Here is a 12,891-nt window from a genome sequence, read left to right as displayed (position 1 = left end):
TCGAATTATTGAGTGAGCAAGATAGAGCTGCAAAACAGTGTAGTGTTGGTTAGTAAAGGTCTTGACTAACAGACCAAGAGGTGGAAAATGTTATGTACTGGTTACTTTTTTTTAACTATAGAGTTGCATGTGTATATTTGTATTTTGTTTTGCTTTGCTTTGTTCTAGATATAAGAACATCTATTTTCTGAATGCCTTCTGGGTAATTCTTCCTTCCACTTCATCCTATCTTCATTCATTTTCCTAGTACTTGAACTCATTGGATAGAGGTCAATCACAAAATAACTTGATTACTATAAATTTAGTTGGAAAATGCCTGTCTAAGTCCAGCATTAGAAGTCAGATGAATACGACTTTATTAATTGAATAGATACTTTCTGAAGTAGACATTCAGAGCCATGGTACCATGCCCTGTGTGTACAGTAATTCATCCATTGCAAAAACTTGCTTAAATTATTTGGATCTTCTAGGAATCTTCTGTCACTGTGCCTATTACATAAATTACATAGACTGTTAGTTTCAATTGGTACTCCAAAGCCAAGTTGATTTCTGGATAAGAATGTTTGCAGTTTGTTGTTTGTTACTTTTAAATGAATATGGAAAAAAAACGAGACTGTGTTAACAAAACATGACCTGGAACAGGGTTCATGACAGTAAAACTCTATTCAAAACGTGTTCCTATATCTGGGGGAGATGGTTCAGTGGGTAAAGAGCTTGCCGCACAAAGGACCTGAGTTGAAATCCCTAGAACTCAAAGGAAGCTGGTGCAGTAGCACATGTCTGTAATCCCAGTAGGTGCTCCAGAAGCAGTGTGAGCAGCAGCAGTGGGATCCATGCAAGCTTGCAGGCCAGCTAGCACAGCATACGCAAGCAATGAGGAACAGAAAGACACTGTCCCCAAACCAGCTGGGAGACAAGAAGTGATTTCCGAGGTGGTCATCTGACCCTCACATGTGTACCATGACACATACACACTCCTCTGTGAATACACACAAACATACATACGTGTACATATATGCATACACATCACACCCAAAGACAAAAGAACATGTTGGTAATATCTTTTCTACTATTTAACAGGTTTGGTTCAAAAGCTTAACTAGTTGTTAGAGAATCTATTAATCCAACCAGTTAACTTCCTCTGAGGTCATGCTTGACATTTCTCTTTCATTAAGCCAATAAGTAATATAGCTCCTTAAAAAGTGCTATCCCAGCCGGGCGGTGGTGGCGCACGCCTTTAATCCCAGCACTCGGGAGGCAGAAGCAGGAGGATCGCTGTGAGTTCGAGGCCAGGCTGGACCAACAGCCTCCAAAACAATACAGAGAAACCCTGTCTCGTAAAAACCAAAAAAAAAAAAGTGCTATCCCAGACCCTGAAAATGCAAATGGTACAAAATGGAGGCGCTGTCCTAATATACATGAAGTTTCCATTATTAATAGATCAACCACCACGTAGAATTATCTAAAGATTTGTCTATAAACTGGACTATTTTATGAAATATAGAACCATATTAGAAATTGCTTGTATTAAACAAAAAAGTGCATATATGATTGCCTGCAGCTATGTAAAATGTGCATTACTAGGTCACTGCCGTTTGTGATTCTGGCTCTGAACATGGTGATAAATCAGGTGTTAACCGATAGCCACAACTTCACATCTCCTTCCATTGCTTCTTCCAAAGGTTCACTGATAATGATCAAGTCTCCGCTCTTAGTCCTTTATTTGGGAGAAGGAAAATTTTCAAGTATGATACTCCCTTCCTAAAATATGAGGCAGTGGAGAAATGCTGCCTTTGGAAGCAGAACACCTCAGTTCAAAGCCTGGCCCTGCTTAAGTCAGTCTTCACTCTTAGTTCCTCATGTGTGAACTAGGCAGAGTTGGAAATGCTAACCCTGAGACTCATCACATGGACTGTAGATGACCCAGCGGGCCCTTTCTTCTATATGGGGAAGTCACCAGAACTTGTCCCCTGATAAAAACAGGAAAAGAGCTAAAATTTTCACATGTATTTACATGTTTCATCTTTACCAATAAGAGCAAAAATGAGCCATGCTAGAAGGTGTGATGAATGAAAACCCTTTATCAACTGAAAGGAGTAATAGAAACTCAGGGTAAATATTGTGAATGACTGATGTCACAATATTTGGACATATCTTGAGGAGCAACTTCACTTCTTCATGGATGAGTAAAGGGCCCATCACAGACCCTGGAAAACGAAACCTCGAGAAATAGGTGACTTCCATCAAAGACCCAGGAAACAATTAGAAACAAAGTTAGGAAATAAGTTCTGCACAGTAGTATACACTTAGGCTGTTCCATCTCCGCCAAATCCCTGCACACAGTGCCTCTATAGGACACGGTGCAAGTGAATGCGAGGTTTCTTTGGAAATGCTGTTCTTCATACCTTTTCTCCAGTCTTTTCATCAGACTTTTGTCTTTCCTAGTATGAACTGATATCTCAGCCAAGTGATTCAATATCTCTATTTGTAGGCAGACAGATGGGGGAACGGAAATGAGAAATAGTGTATGGCTCTTTAATTAAAGACACAGAGCCAGAATTTGATCTTAAACCTTTTGGCAAGGCACTAATATGGACATGCATGTGTGTGTATGCACGCACACACACACACACACACACACACACACAGAGAGAGAGAGAGAGAGAGAGAGAGAGAGAGAGAGAGATGCACACACACATCAGAGAGATGAAGCCAAATTTGTAAAATTGTATCCACAATCATGGTTTCTATGGTAACTGTATCTTATGCTCAGACACAAACAGAGCTGGCAGGAGATGTCTGATTTATTCTCTGCAAAGACAATCATACAGAGATAGTTCAGGTTATTAACTTGGATGACCCAGGGTACATACAGCTAGTATGTGGATAGTGCTAGTGTAAGATTCCATGCTTAAATCTCAATGAATAGTTTATTGTTTCATTATAAAGAACAGATTACAGATTACGTGGCTATCTTTGTCATTCAGCTATAAAATCATAATTACCTATGCACAATTACAGTGTTAATGAGGCATGCATGGGCAAGGTATATGTGAAAACTACAAGCAACAGAACTTCTACAAATATATACAAGCTAAAGGAGACTTGAAGAATTTCTGTTTTAACATGTGATGTTTGCAAGGAAAGAAAACGTGGGCACGGAATGGTTAAAAAGCTTACTCCAGCGTTGTTTTTAAAATAGATTATTTGCTGTATTTTCTAACTAGCAGATGTTCCATGCTAGTCTATAAGCTGAGTACCCAGTTATTTGATAAAATTGCTGAAATCAAATTAGAGAAAACAAACACTTCAGAAATAATGGTTTGAACAAGTGTGTGTTCCTCTCTGGATAACGTATTTGTGAGTGTGTAACCTAGGCATAATACACTTCCCATTGCCAAGGAGCAACTACTAAACAACCTGTTCTGGTTAGTTTACTTGATTTAGGGTACTGCACTTAGTTCTCCTCCGAACCTGTAACATTTTAGCAAAGTGTAGGAGTGAACCCCACAAAGCTAACCGCCCATGAGGGCAGGGACATGTAAACTGACACAAGTAGATATAAAAGGAAGTGAAAGGAAAAGGAACCTCCCTTTTTCTCCTGGAAGCCAGCCAGGCTTCTAACTCCTGGTTTGTGCAACTCTCTCTCTCTGGTAAATAAATATATTGTTTTCCATATAGCATCGAATATCATTAATATCTGGTGTCTAACTCCTGGTTTGTGCGACTCTCTATCTCTCTGTTAAATAAATATATTGTTTTCCATATAGCATCGAATATCATTAATATGTAACATTTTAGCAAAGTGCATTAAGCTAGAGGATGCTCAAAGCCAAGTGTGTAACTTTTCCAAGTTTTCATGATACTGATTCCTGTAAACATGTGCAACACTGCTCAGCTCTGTTTGTCATGATACCAACTTGAAATAAAAGGCATATTTCCTTAAATAACATCTAAATATCCGTACTTCACATATTAATTGTAGGATGTCTGGCAGTGGGAAACTCACTTTTTGAAATGGATCTAAGTAAGACATCTTTGTAAATGAAGATGTTATCTATAGGTGAATAAGCTACACTATGACTTTACGTGGCCTTTCTATCACCGTGGCTTTTAAATTCTCTTGAGAAAATTGGCTTATGAGGCATCAATTACAATGCTAACAAAAATGTGTGCTAACCTATAGAGGCTGGGATGCATTTTAAACTTCAAATCATTTCCACTTTCATCATCAGATATTTTCAGAAAATCCTGTGTGGTTTATTCTTTTGTTTTTAATAAATTACTTAAGAAAATGTTCATGAGGGCATTCTATTTCCTCTCTAACACTAATCTGCAAATGGGGAGATGGGAAGATCCAATGGCCTCTTTAGGATATTGCTTTATGAAATTGCTGATTCTAGCAATGCTGGGCCAGAAATACATATGAACTGAAGGACCCCAGAATGTAAGCAAGTGCCTCGCTTTTGCCGAGGAGAGACTAATAGCTTTTTTAAACAAGGCTCTTAATGCTCCAGCCAGCAGCAGACACTGAGTGCATGAAACTGGGTGGACTCCAGTGGACTAAAAGCCTCTCGATTCGGTATTCCTCCCAAGCCCTGTCATAGGCTTGTCCTGGGCTCTTCTAATCCTGCTAGAGAGAGTTACCACCTGCCAGTGCACCCACAGATGTGCTCTCTATGTTTTGAGTAAGCTTTCAGAAGTTTCACTTCCTGGGCTGGATCAGTCAAAGAGATAAATTTGCCCCCATCCAGGCATGAACTCTAATATTACACTGTTGTGTGAAAGGCTGTTTCTGTTATGGCTTAAATCAAGCTTGTTTTTATCAGGTTTATATTTAGGTCATTATATGTTTTTTTTTTTAAAAGCATCACTGCATGATCTCAAGTAAGATAGAGTGCTTAAAAAATTAATTGGATCAAAGCCACTGACCTTCCTTTTGGTGTGTGTGATGAGGGAAATTTCCTTATAAGGAGTTCTTCAAGCGGGAATATTTCTGAGTCTTTTTAAGCAAAGAGCAAACTGAGAAATGAGTTTATAAATGCCTGTGCCTGTTTTCTGTCCCCTCACTCCCTCCTCAAGTGGCCTCACTTCCTGAGGACTTAAGAATGTCTTAAACTCGGCGTCTCTTTGGCAGTCCCTTCTGTCATTTCCTACCCTCTACTTATAGCTATTTCCAAGAATATTTGTGCCCAGCACACTGATCTACATCACTACCGCTTCTAATCATGATATTAAAAACTGATCAAATTACAGGAGAGTAGACAAATTATGATTATCTATATAATGCAATATTACATAGCCATTAAAATTCACATTTCTGAGATGTTTTCAATAGCACAGAAAAAGGACAATAATAAAGTCAGGGAAACATTCTTCATTAAGTTTATGTATATATTTAGAAATGCTACACAGAGGAGGCCATCCTATGGTCATTTTTCTGTAATAATAAATTAAGGAGAAAAAGTTAAATCTATTTTTTAATAATGAAATACAGGTTTATTCCCATCATTTCCATTAACCATGTTTTAGAGTGGACTTTTCTCAGCATTCAGGGTGTTACTCTACTTGGGAAATGGTGACAAATGCTTTTGTACTTGAAAGTATTCATCGTATTTCATGGGGATGACAGGCTAAGACAGCAGAAGTTGGAGGTTTATTGGGAAACTATAGGAATTGTCAACAGAGTCTGGATTTTGTTCCCTGTCAATAAAGCCCACCACCATTCCCATTGCCAATGCCAACATATGTTTTCTCAGACCCTCTACTGTTCACCGTCTAAGTGCAAGAGAAGTGTCCACTCTAGTTAAGCAGGAATAAATTTTGCGTCATAGTAACAGGCTTACAAGTACCATAAGAAACATTAGAGAACAAGTCCTCGTGTGCACTTTCAGGGGTGACTTCCTAAGCCACACATCAGTGCAGAGTACTCAGAGAGAGCTGCTTCCATAAGAAGCTTTATGTTCCAGAAAGTCTCCTGTGTCTGGAGCCACAATAATTAGGAAGCTGCTCCCGCCAGATCCACCTCTACTTTTTCCAACTCCAAAGCCAGCTATTAAAAAGTACAGTGTATCCAGAAACTAGCTATAGTATGTCTCCTAAAAGTGCCCGAGGAAAATCAAGCATACCTTAAGGCATTCTTGCCAGAATAAACAGTGAGGTGTAGCCACTGTTTTTATTGCATTCTTCAGATGTTATGCCCTAAGTTAAATCCCGGGCTACAAGGAAATTCTAAGAAAGGTTTTGAGTGTGTGTGTGTTTGTCTGTGTGTGTGTGTGTGTGTGTGTGTGTGTGTGCATTATTTTTTGCTTTTTTATCTTTCTGGGCTCTTAGTTAAGGGTGACACTCTGTAAGAAGGGAGGATTGATTAAAACACACTACCAGACTGTGTATAGCACATTCCCTGACTCACTGAAGCTACTAGCAACATTGGTATTTTGGAGGTTATTTTGGAGTTTGATTTGTTTTGAGAAGGGTCTCATACTGTAGCCCAGGCTAATGTGAAATTCATTATATAGTCCAGGCTGGTCTCAAATTTAGGGCATCCTTCTGCCTCTACCTCCCAGAATGTTTCTTGACTACTCTTGACACCACTGGCTTCTCCCTTCTAAGTAGAAATCTTACCTCTTGATTGGTATGATGGGGATATGTATCAGTGTTGATGTGTGGATATCAGTATGGGTATATATATGCATGTGTGGCTGTATACATGTAGTTGTCTGTATGTTTGCAAGTTAGAGGTCAAAGACTAGCAACCAACTGTATTTCTCAATAGCTCTCCATCTTATTCTTAAGGCAGAGTCTCTCACTAAACCTGGAGCTTAGTAATGGACTAGACTGGCTATTCAACAAGACCTGGGGATCCTCCTGTTTCTGTTTCCCTTATGCCTGGATTACAGGCACGCACTGTGTGCTGAACTATTCATATGAGTTTTGGACATCAGATTACATTCTCATAGTTGCAATGCAAGTATTTTGCCAAATGCGTGGTCTCCCTACCCCTTTTTATCTCTTGGTTTCTTTCTTTTTTGGGGGGGGGGTTTGAGATAGGGTTTCTCTGTGTTGTTTTGGAGTCTGTCCTGGAACTAGCTCTGTAGACCAGGCTGGCCTCAAACTCACAGAGATACGCCTGCCTCTGCCTCCCAAGTGCTAAATTAAAGGCATGTGCCACCAACACCCGGCTTATCTCTTGGTTTCTATGACATCACTCTCTACTGATTCCCTTCTGGAACAACTACCTCTTAGATTCCTCCTGGTTCAGCTATATTTGCCTACCTCCTAACGAATGTTTCTGAGAATATTATTGACAGTGTTTGCTTTTCTCGTTGCACATTCTATCTTCTCTGTTCCTATGGCATAGGCATCCTTTCCTAAGACTGCAAACATGAGATACTACATATTTTTCATTTGTACATCTTTTGTCCAGAAAGCTTTTCTAAATTGCACCTGTCTATAAGGCCTTTCCCTCAGATGTCTCAAATGTATCAGTATGCCTAAATGTTCCCTACTTCCTAAATCTTAACTCTGTTGTTCTTTTTATCACATTGGATAAAAGTTGCCGAACCGTCATGTTGCTAAAGCTAAAGACTTGGGCCTTATTCCAGACAGATCCTTCCCTTTAATCTATGGTCAGTGCCATTTATCCACCTTCTTAACATACTTATGCCCCTTGTTTAATCCCTTGGAAAATCCCCTAGTTTAGACCCTTATCATCTCTGATTTAGATGGCCTCCAGGAACCTCCCTCCTAATACATAAGGAATCATAGGAACTATAGAGTTCCCTGGAGATAACATGGGAGACTATCTCGATGGCCTAAGTTAGAAATACCACCAGAAGCACAACCCAGTGAAGGATACAATCAGTAAGCTGGACTCTGTTAAAATGAAACACTTATGTTCTGGGAAAGACAAGCCACTGACAGTGGAGGATGTTTGCCAGAGACACATCTGATGAATGACCGCTGTGCAAGATCTGCAAGATAATTGCTCAAACTCAGCAATACGGAATGAACAACTTAAACAGCCCAAAGATGTTAACAGACGCCTCACCAAAGGCACACAGGTGGCGAACAAGTATATAAAATCATAAGTCACTGGGAATATGAAAATTAAAATAACATACGGCCACTTACCTGTTAGGATGGCCAAAGCCCAGAACACACAACACCAAACACTATTATTGCAAAAGTAGGCAGCAGGAGCTCTAGTTCTGAGAGCTGAAGGGAGCACACGATGGGGCAGCCATGTGAGAAGGCAATTTGGCACTTTCTTGCAAAACTAAACATAATCCTAACCATATGATCCGGCAATTGCCCTCCTTAGTATTTACCAAAAGGTGTTGAAACTTACGTCCATACAAAAACCCGCACACAAATGTTTACAGCAGCTTTGTTCATAATTGGTGAAACTTGGAAGTAACCAAGAAGCCTTTCCATAGATGAAGGGATAAACAGTGTTACACCCAGAAAGAGGGACATTATTCAGTGCTAAAACAAAATGAGCTATCAAGATTCTACAACAGCAAGGGGGATGGGGGGGGAGAGACTTAAAGAAAACTTAAATGTAGATTACCAAATTAAATAAACCAATTTGAAAAGGCTACATTGTATATGATTCCAACTATATGACACTCTGGAAGTTAAAACCACGAAGACAAATATTTGCATATTCCCAACGACATATGATTTCAATTTGCATACTCCCAATGACATATGATGTCACATACTTGTTGTTAGGAAAGATAGATGAACAGGCAGAGCACAGAGGATTTGAAGGCATTGAAACTATTCTGTGTGACTGTGATGGCAAATACATGTCATGTGATTATCTGTACAACAGAGAACCCTAACAAAATATGGAATTAGGGTGATTATGGTTATACCACTGTGGTTGGGGATGTCAGTAATGGGACAAGTTGATCATATGTATGAACAGGGGCATAGGTGAAATCTTCAAACCATCCTATATGATATAAACCTAAATTAGTTCTATAAAGAGTCTATTAAAAGCATTTCGGGGAGAGGAGCTGGGAAGATGGCTCCGTGGATAATTGCTCCACAAGTGGGAGGATTGGAGTTTGGATCCTCAGCGTCTAGGAACATGTCAAGCAGGGAGAGAAGCCCATATCTAATCTCAGTACTCTGTAGGCAGACTCAGGGATCCGCAAAGGAGCTGCCTAGCTAGACTAACTGCATTGATCCACTCTGTGTTTAGGCAAGAGACCTGAGTCAATTTTAAGGTGGAAAGCAGTCAAGGAAGACACCCACTGCCAACCTCTGTGTGCAACATGCACACATCTGCACATGCACCTGTACACACATGTGCACCCACATGCATATGCATGTGTACCTGTACATACATGTGCCATCCATATGCATATACATGTGCACCTATATACACATGTGCACCCACATGCATATGCATGTGCACCTGTACATGCATGTGCCATCCATATGCATATACATGTGCACCTATATACACATGTGCACCCACATGCATATGCATGTGCACCTGTACATACATTTGCACCCACATGCATATGCATGTACATACACCACACACACACACACACACACACACAGCATTGCACGATACAGGGATATGTCTCAGTAAGCAAAGTACTTACTGAGTCCAAAGCAAATTTGAAAGCAAGAGAGTCCACATTAACTCCCAGAACCCATATAAGGAACCAGGTATGGCACACACTCACCCCACAGACAGCAAAGCAGAGGCAGGGGAATCTCTGTAGATCACTTGCCAGCTAGCCTATAATCTATTTGGCAAGATCCAAAGGGGGTGGGGCAGGGTGTCACACACACAATCAGAAGCACTAACAGCAGTGGTGGCAGACCTAGTTCTGTTGTAGCAAAAGCACACTTTTAGTTTTAATGTTCTGTTTCTGCATGACCCAAATCTTGCCAGCCCTAAAAAGCAGTGTTATTGCATGCCTATTCTTTCTATTTAAGATGCCTCCTATTGCTCCTTCATTCTTCCTCCCTAGAAAAACTCCTCATTCATATTCAATTGTGGGGGAAGCATCAACACTCATCCAAAGCTGTCTTCAACTCTCCCAGGAGCTGCCTCCTTCCCCACACTTCCATTCTAGCATGATGTCATCGAGGCATAATTGTTTGCAGGTCTGCCTCCTCAAGAGCGAGGGCTGCGTTTCCTCATCACTTGGAACACACTACCTCATGTGTATTAGGATGCAGGAGGGGCTGGGTGATTGCTTACCTGCATGACTGCCTTGCACAGTGCGGCACTGTCAGTAGAGAGGCACAAAGAGAGATACCCAATCGGTGAGGAACAGAATAATCTTTGATGTGCAAGCATCCTGTCTGTCGTTTGAAATCAGGCCCAAGGTCTTCTTCTTTCATGAGGCTTTTCTTAATACTGTCAGTCTCCATCTGTGCCCCAAATGGTAGCATCCTGTATGGTACTCCATCACACATTTTCACGGCATTCCTAATGCTTGTTTTCCCAACAAGACAAAAAGTTCTTTGGGTATAAGTGGTATGCTACATTTCTTTAAGTCTAGAATGCGTATGAGATAGCTCCCCAGAACAGCAACAGGTGCCCTGAGCAACCTCAGTATAGACTGCTATCTTCCTGAGGCCAGCCCAATTCTAGATGACTGTGCTAGAAGTATTAAAATGTAGCTTTAAGACTACAAGTAAAGGGTGGCTTGTGAAAGTCTCAAGCCATGAAAGTGTAGGATTCATAAGTATGGTATTTTCCCAACATCCATCATAAATATTCTTCAGCACTAGTTTAACATGAATTCTTCCTAAGAAAACCTAACAACTAAACAAGTAAGTTCTGGGTATGGTAGTGTATACCTATAATCCAAGCACTCATGGGGTCCAGTAGGTTCTGGGTATGGTAGTGTATACCTATAATCCAAGCACTCATGGGGTCCAGTAGGTTCACAGACAGCCTGGGAGACATAGTGAGACCCTGTCTCAAAGAGTACAACAAAACCCATAGACAGGAGTAACTGGGGATCATAACCCTACCTTTCGCTTCTGTTTCTTTGCTGTTTACACATGTGTACCCTATCTGTCACCATCCTTGTCCCTGCTCTGTAAGAAGCTCAGTAGTACTGCGCATTCAGTCTCTTACCCTCAGACGTTTCGTGGAATATTTTAAGACAGAGGAAGTGGGCGGTGGTGGCTCATGCCTTTAATCCCATCACTTGGGAGGCAGGGGCAGGCCAGCCTGGCCTACAGAGCAGTTCCAGGACAGCAAGAAAGAAACCCTGTCTCCAAAAACCAAAGGGGGTGGGGACAGGATGAAGGGAAATAAAGAAAAGAAAAAGAAGAGGAGAAAGAAATAATGAAGTTGGGAAGGGGTCGTGTTATGGGGGACACAAGGGAGGTGGGGGAGGGAAATGGGGTTGGTTATGATTGTGTATATGGACATCTTAAAGACAAATAGCCTTGCTGCTCCTGTTCCATGTACTGATGAAATAGTTTCTCGGGACAGGTGCTAAAAGGCTTCATGCAATGACTAGGTACCAGATGTAGTTATTCTGCTTGCCTGTGCAGACATACTCTGAGACATCCCTCCTCACCATACCCCACCAGCAGCACATGCATGTAGACACACAGCCTACCCAAAATGGATGTCAGAGATGCACAGAAAACTAAGGCTATTGGCAAGAAGGAAATGATCTCAGTAAGGCTCACATTGTTTTTAAAAATCACAGCCAGAGGGGAGTCAAGATGGCATGTAAGAAAAGGCTCTTGCCACCAAGCCTTATAACCTGAGTCCATCCCCGGGATCCAGGGCCAGAGGAAGAGAATGGACTCCAGCAATTTGTCCCCTGACCTCTATACGAGCAGCAGGGCATGTACAGGCACACAGGAACACATGCACATAGGATAAATGTATTTAAAAAATAGTTTAAACAGGGCCAAGAGCAGGGAGCCTCTGACAATACAATGATTAAATGTAATATAGCACCTGAAATATGATTCTGGGGACAGAAAGTATGTTACATAAAAATATGAATAAGAGGTGAATTTTAGCTAGCAGTTATAAATTGGTTCATTAATTGTAAGAAATGTACCTTCCTAAGATAAGAACAACCTAGACACAGGGTATCTGGAAACTCACTACACCATGGGCTCCGTTTCTCTATAATTGTAAATCTAATGTCCTAAAAACTAATGTCAATCTGGCAAAGAAGAGAAAATGCCCAGTAGAACATTCCTGGCAACTGAAATAGGAAGGAGTTGACTTGACAGTGACCCTTCTTGAAAGAAGTGACTGTTGTCAAGCACAATGGCAGTAGCTTGAGCACGGTGCCTGTAGCTTGATCACGGTGCCTGCAGCGATGCCGAGTGCTTGCTCGCTTTCCCAGGTTGAGGTTTTGGCAGGCGGCTGCAGCATTTGTGCACTGATTATAATTTTGAGATGCATTGTCAGTAACCAGGGTGCATAATGGATCTTCAACTCTAATTACTTTTCTCTCCACAGGTGTCTGGAAAGGGTCCAGACGGAAGCACACACAGCCTCCGCTTTGAAGGGATGGAGCGGCAGTATGCATCCTTACCCAGGTAGGGTAGAGAGGGGTTGCCCATCCTCAGATCACCCACAAATGAAGCTTTTAGAGATATCTGCACGAGCTAGAAAGTTGGCTTTGAGATCGGGGAATATGTTAGAGTTTTGCCTCACTGCCTTCTGCTGCGGCTCTGCTGCCATCTTCACAACTGTGCTAATAATTGAAACACTTGAGGGTTGTTTTTTAAGGGGAGAAAATAGTATATCACTGCAATTGAACATGTCAGCAAGAATATTGGATACTGAATGGAAATCCTAAGCCATTGCTATAAAAAAAAAAGGTATTGAACATCCTGCATCAAGCTTAGAGACAATAAAATGGTAAA

The 12,891-nt window shown here is 41.1% G+C and overlaps 1 protein-coding gene across 2 annotated transcripts in view; it reads left to right on the top strand.

Moving 5' to 3' along the window:
• The window catches only part of Pard3b (par-3 family cell polarity regulator beta), a 953,942-nt gene that overhangs the window by 882,472 nt on the left and 58,579 nt on the right, over positions 1 to 12,891 (top strand). For both annotated transcript variants that reach the window (XM_013113796.3, XM_005070579.4), the window contains one exon: positions 12,482 to 12,561. In XM_013113796.3, the coding sequence (XP_012969250.1) occupies positions 12,482 to 12,561 (80 nt within the window). The remainder of the gene's footprint in view (positions 1 to 12,481; positions 12,562 to 12,891) is intronic.

This window comes from Mesocricetus auratus, unplaced genomic scaffold (assembly GCF_017639785.1).
Source record: "Mesocricetus auratus isolate SY011 unplaced genomic scaffold, BCM_Maur_2.0 Super-Scaffold_100010, whole genome shotgun sequence".
NCBI classification, from domain to species: Eukaryota; Metazoa; Chordata; class Mammalia; order Rodentia; family Cricetidae; genus Mesocricetus; species Mesocricetus auratus.
This window is presented reverse-complemented; position numbering and strand designations above follow the sequence as displayed.